Below are 8,908 nucleotides of genomic sequence, written 5' to 3' on the forward strand. Positions count from 1 at the left end.
GAGCTGGTGTCTACCACCACCTCCACTGCCTTCACCGCCACTGTTGAAGCTTTGCTGCAGCTGCTGCTGCCGTCTGAGCCGCCGCCAGGGGAAGCCGCTGCCGTCGTTACCACCACAGCACAAGAGAATCCACCACAGCAAGGAAAGGAACGTGAGTTAATCTTTCTTTTCTTTTTCTCTCTTCTGTTGATTCCTTTTGCTATTTATTTATGATTATTTTGTGGTGAATTGGTGATCTTAATATATAAGAACACTTTTTTATGCCTGAACCAAAATCAGACGAAATTTAGGTTAGAATGGTCTAATTTTTCATATTTTGTTAGGTGGAGGTTAATTAACGGTTTCTGTGAAATATGTGTGCTTGTTTGGGTAAAGAATAAGATGAGTGTTAGGTTAAATGGAAAACATTTTGTACTGATTCATGGTTTCATGAATTTGTTACTCTGGTTTATGTGGGATGGATTCAATGTTGCATTTTTTGAGTAATGTGATTTACATAATATAGCTTCAGTGATGAGCATGGTGTGTTTATCCGTTGCAGGTGTTTCGTATTCTACTAATGAGCAAAGTTTCAGGGAGGTTTTTGGAAAATATGGTGATGTTGTTGATGGTAAATAGTTGGATTCTCTTATTGCTATTTTTTTTTTGTTGGTTTGGGATTAGTTTCAAGTTAGTGATTCAATGTTAATTGTTGTTTTATCTTGTGATTTTTGTAGCAAGGATAATTGTGTACCGTGATTTTGGCAGATCCAGAGGATTTGGGTTTATTACTTACAGTTCGGTTGAGGAGGCGTCAAGTGCCATTCAGGCCTTAGATGGGCAGGTATACAGATTTGCTGCTTCTATGGTGTTAGTAATCATGTCAATTGATACATTTCTGGAGCTACATAGTTTCATGTTTAAATCTGTTGAAGTATGGATGCTATACTTATCAAGCAAATTTTGTGTAATTATATGTAGGTAAAATTGAGACAGATGAGTACTATTTTGTAAAATTTGATTGAGGACTAAAATTTCTCTTTTGCATGTTTAATTGCTAATCTTTATAATAATTTGAAATTTAGGGAATAATGGTTGAAAAACAACAATGAAAGACTAAAGTCGCCACTCAGAAAACGTTTCTAAACCAATTGGGGGTTTTACTCGGTGAATAGACTAATGTATGAATTATTTAATTAGTGTACCATCTTGGTGAATTTTCTTAACTGTTATTGTGATTAGTTTATCAACTGTAGTGATTTTTCCTTATTGCAATGTTTATATGGGTTTTCAATGTAAACAAAGGAACCTTGTTCATTAGCTTAATCCGATAAAGACCAAGGTTAAGTATTGAAGTGGATGTCATTACTCATAATAATTTATTTGTGTGTTGTTTTCTGATGATTCAATATTATAATATTAACTTATGTACCATAAGAAGTTTTAAGTTAACCTTAATCAACAACAAATTCTTTATTCAATAGCATGATAACAACAAAGAATCGAGAATTATTTAGAAAACTCTAAATTAAAGAGTAATCAATAATGGTATTTGATCTTGTTGAGCCTGAAATTTGTCTTGATCACTTTCACAGTGGTAACATAAGAGAGTACTCCATATATGAGTTATTTTTCTAGTCTTTAGTTTAAATTTAAAATCTGATATTAGAAAGTCAATTTTAGATTTTCATATCTGTGTTTTTTATTACTGATGAAACTCTTTTGAATCTATCCTTTATGGATTTGTTGTATTTTATTTTTTTTAATAATTGTTTCTAAGCTTGTGATTGTATTTGATTTTTTTTTATAATTGTTTCTAAGCTTATGATTGTTTTACATGTAGACAGTAGACACTTGTTCCATGTTATTTTTCTAAGAGATTTTTTAGTTGGTCATAATAGGGTCAATATACTCTATAATATTATTTTTTTAATGCTAAAAAGTTTTATATATGGCTGAAGTGAATTCTTCTGATTAATCTATGAGGAGAAAATTTCAGTAAAAAGTAGATAGATAAATTGATATGTTTCCAGTAACATCCATTTTTTAACTCTTATAGCTTCTTATTGTGCTATTGATCCATCTTAAGAACACTGTCAGCCGACTCTAATGCTGTTCTTTCTATCTCTCTCTCTCTTGCAGAAATTTTTGCATATCGTGTTGTATCTTTGTTTTTTACTCAGGATGTCTCAATTACTTGTCACATGGTATTTTTTTGAGAACTTAATTGTTGGTTATTATAACAACTGTCTATATATTTCTTTTACGTGCAGGAAGACATAATGTGATGAAGAAAATATGTTCCATACAAATATCATATGGGATGGGTCTTACAATGACATTAGTTATGTAAATGTAATATTTTGATGTGTTATGTACTTTTTGAGGTATTACAAGTAATTGGAAAAATTCCACTATATTTTGATTTGTGTTGTTTAGACTAAAAATTAAACATATCTATCTTATAATGAAATTTTTATGATTTAGATTTCTTGAATTTCTTATTTTTAGATTTATTTTGTGATTATTATCATTTTGGGATGTGATTATAATTTAAAGAAATTGAATCTCATAAACAACAACAGGCTATAGTCACGGTTTTAAGGATGGGTGACCATAGAGTCTATGGTCACAGTAAAAAACCCTAACCATAGATAGACTATGGTCACGGTTTTAAGGAGGGTGACCATAGAGTCTATGGTCACGGTAGATAGGGTTATGGTCACTGTTTTAAGGAGGGGTGACCATAGAGGCTATGGCCACGGTCAAAACCGTGACCATAGATAGGGCTATGGTCACGGTTTTAGGTGGGGTGATCATAGAGTCTATGGCCACGGTGAAAACCGTGATTATAGATAGGGCTATGGTTACGGTTTTAAGGAAGGGTGACCATAGAGGCTATGGCCACGGTGAAAACCATGACCATAGCCTTTTCTATGGTCACGGTTTTAAAGTGGGGTGACCATAGAAGCTATGGTCACGGTGAAAACCGTGACCATAGATAAAGCTATGGTCACGGTTTTTTACCGTGACCATAGATTAACCTATGGTCACGGTAAAAAAACGTGGCCTAAAGTGTCAGATTTTGAAATTTGAAACCGTGACCATAGATAAAAAAACCGTGACCATAGACCTATGGCCACGAGAGAATAGGTCACGGAACCGTGACCATAGGCCTTTTTTTGTAGTGATTAGATGTTTGAATAAAATATTTAAGAAAGCATGTACTCTTAGCTTTAAAGGAGTAATAATGACATAATGATATGCACATAGTAGAATAGGGTATATTAGATGTTTGAATAAAATATTTAAGAAAGCATGTACTCTTGGTTTTAAAGGAGTAGTAATGACATAATAATATAACAGGACACATAGATGCACATAATAGAATAGGGTATATTAAATTTTTGAATAAAATACTTAAGAAAGCATGTATTCTTGACTTTAAAGGAGTAATAATAACATAATGACATGCACATAAAATATTTGAATAAAATAATATAAATAGTAATATAATAATGTAAGAGATCACACATATGCATATAATAGAATATGGCATATTAAATAATTGGATTAAAATATTATAAATAATAATATAACCATGTAAGAGATCACACATTTGCCTATATGTTGAGCAAGACATAAGAAGGCATGTATTCTCGACCCTAAGGGAATATTAATATAATAATATAGGATATTGAATAAGCATTATAAGAGGGCACGTACTCTCGACCTAAAGGGAATATTAACAACATAATTATATGAAAGAGCACAAAAATAGGTATAGTAAATAATTGAATGAACATCATAAGGAGACATATAATAATGATTCAAGAAGACGTGAATGACATGGTGGAGAGACATGCTCAACATGAATGAAAGATGAGTGAAAGAAAATTAATGTCATGATAACATTCGTGAATGGAAGAAAGTAATAATAAAAAATGGAACATAACACATGCCAAGCATTTAAAAAAACATAATTTCCTACACTTTTTCTAACGCTTCCTTGTTGCCTATGAGCTTGCCTCTTGTGTTCCTTGTGTTTGCACACAGAATATATTTTTGTAGAGAGAGAAGGGAGAGGATTAGTGCTTGAGAGAAGTGATTTTCTACCTATAGGTGCACCCCTATTTATATACATTTGGTGATAGGGTGGTTGGGATAATTTTAAATTCAAACGGAAGGCGGTTACTAGATTCCTATCCATAAATTCAAAATTCTAAGCCCAACTCCCAACTGACTTTCGAATTTCGAATTTAATTTTTGTTTCTAGAATGGGTGGTTGTTACAATGTAATTCACAAAAGTTATCAAATTCATTAAAAAAATATTCTTCATCTTGTAGTGATTCAGGGATCAACACTTGTAGATCACGAAGTCTACTTATAAGGATTTGTAATTCATAAATTTTGATCCATGACAGTCATAGTATCATTTATAATAAATTCAAAATATTTCATCATAATAAACTTATCTGTTCCTTGTCATTTAGTATTGTACTTTTCTTCCAAAGATTTCCAAATCTCCAATGGTGATTGAATTAACATATGACCTTGACATGCAATAGTATATGCATCACGTTTCTTCTTCAAATGAACAATCTTTTCTTCCTCTTCCAGTGTGAAATTTTCAGCAGCATTGACAATTGGTGTAGTCATCTTTGATTTAATCACATATGCAAGATTGAGAACTGAAAGAAGAAACATCATTTTGTCTTTTCAACGGTTGAAGTTCGTTCCATCAAAGCGATCTAATTTGACAAACTCTTGATTCATAACCTTGAACGTAGTGTTTTAATCTTGTGCCATCTTCAAGAAATATCTCTCTAAAATTGTTGGGTATATGAAGATGGTAAGATGACAAAATCTTATATTTGTGTAGTGATTTCAAGGCACGATTATATCGTTTTCTTTAGAGAGATATTTGTCCCCACACTTAGTTGCTATAGGATTGATGACAATACTCTCTTCGAATACAATGAAACCTAAAAATTTCTTAATTAGCAATAGTAAAAAATTCTCAACTCTCTTAATAGTTGATTAAAATGTACATTTAGTATTTGTTTTTATGAAATGGTGAACAATGACTTATTTATACATATTGCACGTAGCAATTATGATTAATTACGTATATAAATAGTTGTATCTTTTCTATTGCCAATAAATATAATGTTTTAAATATATACAACTTTTAAAGAGTTGTGTCCCTTTAACCAATAAATACAATATTTTAAACATACATAATTTTTAAAAAATTGTATTTTTTCAACTAAATGATACTAAACGATTAATAACCATTTATTAATATTAATAATAATATTAAAATATTAATTAATTAAATTTATAAATACCTTTCAGTAAATTTAAGGGCTATTTTGAGTATTAACTCGAGAAATAAAATGTTAAGTTCATTAATCATTAGGCAACTTGCATGCTCAGCTGGGCACACGTTCGCGGAAATTTCAAACCACAATATATAGAATGCTAATGGGTGATTTAATGCAATACAAGAAATGGGTGAAAAGTAGTTCAATCTGGCACAATAATGATGGATAGAAGAGAGGCTGAGAGAGTCGATTGAAGCATCTAAACTATATAATTATATATACATCAGATATTTATTTACACCTGATATATGTCTTTTTTAGTTAAAAGTTACAACGTTGAATATTTATTTTACGAGGAATGCTAGAGTCATTAATTTTAGTAATTTTTATGATTTGTAGTAATTAAATAGTTATTAATAATAGTTTTAATGATGTGATATTGGTGTGAAATTTTATTCAATAACTCACTTTTTTTTATTAGTTACATATTGGCCAAAATTTAATAAAGTTGTCGTTCCTTAAATTTTTTCTTTTTTTATTTGCAATAAATTTTATTAATCTAACAATTATTGAATTAAGTTATATATCATACAAGTTTAATCACCCGTGCCATGCACGTAATAAGATTGAAATTATAATTTTAAGTTGTTATGTTAAATTTTATTTTAATTATAATAATTTAATTAATAAAAAAATAACTTGTATGCATTATTTTTCTTTTCTTAATATAGTGTTAATTGTATTAACTATAAAATAGTTATTTAATCTACTTTTTTCAATAAATCAGGTATATATACTCAATATGACCATAAATAATCTAGTAGTACTTAAATCTACCAACAAAGTTTTATATATTGGTATACTGTGAAATAAAAAAATATTAAAATCAGCTCAAAATGAAGAACAAATTGATAGAGAATCCTAATGCAGAAAGTTTTGTAATAAACAATAAATAATTTAAACCTATTGAATAACAATTCAATGCTATCCTTTGATACCTGCAAAATATATACATGAAATAACATTGTATCAATGTTTGTATATAAAATTATATGATTAACGTAATTATAAAATTGTTTGTCAAGAGAATAAAATTATACGAATTTTTATGATAATTTTAATATTCTCAAACTATTAATGTACAATAAGAATTCATCTATTAGTTTCTAGAATTTTTAAATTATTTTAAGTGATAGTAATAAATTTTAATAAATAAATAGATTTAGTAAGACATTTTGTTATTACCTTTTTATTATAGGCTCTCAAAAACTTCTCTATATACCACATTCATCGTGCAGTAATTTCCAAGTGTATTAACCCATGCCATGCACGTGATAAGATTAAAATTATAATTTTAAATTATTTTGTTAAGATTAATTTAAATTATAATAATTTGATTAATAAAAATATAACATGTTATGTATTATTTGTTTTTTATTAAGTTAGTGTTAAATATATTAACTCTAAATAGTTATTAATTAGTTTTAGTAATCTACTTTCTTCAATAAATCAAACATATATACTTAATGTGACCATAAATAACTTAATAATACTTAGACCCACCAACAAATTTTTATATGTTGTTTTACTGTCAAATAAAAATATATCAAAATTAGCTCAAAATAAATAATAAATTATTAGAAAATTCTAATGCACAAAATTCTCTAATAAACAATGAATAATTTAAATCTACTAAAAAATAACTCAACATTTTTCTTTGATGCCTGCAACATATATACCTAAAATAATATTATATCAATGTTAGTATACAGTTTTACAATCATCGACCGTATTTACTATACATGACTCCTTCTTAAAAGTTATTCTATACACGTGTGCAGTCGGAAGATAAATTACTAGACTTTATTTTATTTTTTTAAATTATTATAATTATGCATTATTCATTAAATGCTAATTGTAATATTGTAATATAATTATAATAAAGACATTTTTGCATTATTCGTTAAATGTTAATTGTAATATAATTATAATAAATATATTTTTTAAAATAAATTTAGAAAAGAAAATAGTGATTTTATTTTAGAGAAAAAATAAATTTATGAGGAATTAACACCTCACTTTTATTAGTTGGAGAAAAAATCCAGTTTTAGTATATTTTGTCATTATTATACATTTTTCTCTAATCATATATTCACTATTTTCTTTTCTTTGTTTTAGCATTTTGAACCTGGGTTTAACTTCTCGTAGTTCTCACTTCTCAGTCATTCTATTAGATGTAGTTAATAACTATTATGTATAGAAGATTAGAAAATAGTAAATTTTTAACTAAATTAATTTATATTTGTTGTATTCAATTTAAATAATTAATAAATTATCTTATTTTAATTTATTCCTTAAATTTATATATCATAAAAATTAAATCAAATAATTAATATACATAATTTTAAATCGTGTGATACTTAAATATCTATTCAAATCAATTAGTTGATATAATTAATTCATCATAATGAATTGACTTTAATGAGTTAAACAAAATAAATAAAGCAGAAGCATGCTACGTTGATTCTATCATTAAAGGTAAAAATTCGATTTTTATATAATAGAATAGATAGAATAGATAATATAATAAACGGCGAGAAAGAGAAAGATAAAAATTTTAAATCCTAAGTTGTTTCATTTGGATATTGCAATGTGGGAAATGTTGCAATGTGGTATCACATTATTTTACTTATTCTACCCTATGGACCCTTTTGTAACTTTATTTCAGTATCAATAGAATTTCACTACCTTTGAGTACTAAATTAAAATTAAAATGAAACTAAAAAAAAGTAAAGAGTATAAAATTATTGAGTGAAAAACACCCTAAATAATAAAAAGCCAAATTAACTTTAATATTAAATTTATTAATACGATTTTAATTTTATATAATAGTTAAAAAATATATTAGTAAAAGCAAATGGAAGAATAGCTTTAATTAGTATTTGATAAAATATTCATTTAGAATAATTAAAAAATAAAAATTATGATATTATTAAAAATAATACATTTTTATGGTAAAAAATTATATTTAAATAAAATATTTATAAAATATAAAATTTAGAGTAACATAGCTTTATAAACATTAATCATTAATCAATTATGAACTAACATAAAATTATAATATAATTTATTTATGAAAAAATAATTAATAATTAATATTAATAAATATAAAAATCATCCAAACACTTTGATTAAAAGTATGAGTAGTTAATTATTATTTATTATTAATAATATTTTATTCATAACAAAAGGTAAAAATATAATTATTCAGATTTCAATTTTAAAAGAATTAACGTTATAATAAGTAATAAATGATTTATTTTATTATGCATATTATGAATTAATGAATTAAACTAACTGATATAATTAATTATAATTAATTAATTGGTATAAATAATAAATTATATAACATTTAAAAAGACAATAAAATGAATAAGAAGAAAATAAAAAGAAATAAAACAGATAGAAGACTACAATAAAATAAATTGAGTGAGAGTTTTTTTTGTTTTTTTTTTGTAAATTTATATCATATCAATTTGAATAATAATAATAAATAAAAATACGTCAACTTGATATCTAAAAAAAATGATGAGAAAAAATA

General features: G+C 26.5%; 1 protein-coding gene across 1 annotated transcript in view; it reads left to right on the forward strand.

Annotated features, from left to right (window-relative positions):
• The window catches only part of LOC107478777 (glycine-rich RNA-binding protein 3, mitochondrial-like), a 2,175-nt gene extending 1,084 nt beyond the window's left edge, over window positions 1-1,091 (forward strand). Inside the window, exons 2-5 of the mRNA XM_052256137.1 lie at window positions 61-151; window positions 542-610; window positions 717-823; window positions 1,065-1,091. Coding sequence (XP_052112097.1) covers window positions 61-151; window positions 542-610; window positions 717-823; window positions 1,065-1,091 — 294 coding nt within the window. The remainder of the gene's footprint in view (window positions 1-60; window positions 152-541; window positions 611-716; window positions 824-1,064) is intronic.
• The last annotated feature ends 7,817 nt before the right edge of the window (window positions 1,092-8,908 follow it).

This window comes from Arachis duranensis, unplaced genomic scaffold, assembly GCF_000817695.3.
Source record: "Arachis duranensis cultivar V14167 unplaced genomic scaffold, aradu.V14167.gnm2.J7QH unplaced_Scaffold_165934, whole genome shotgun sequence".
Lineage (NCBI taxonomy): Eukaryota > Viridiplantae > Streptophyta > Magnoliopsida > Fabales > Fabaceae > Arachis > Arachis duranensis.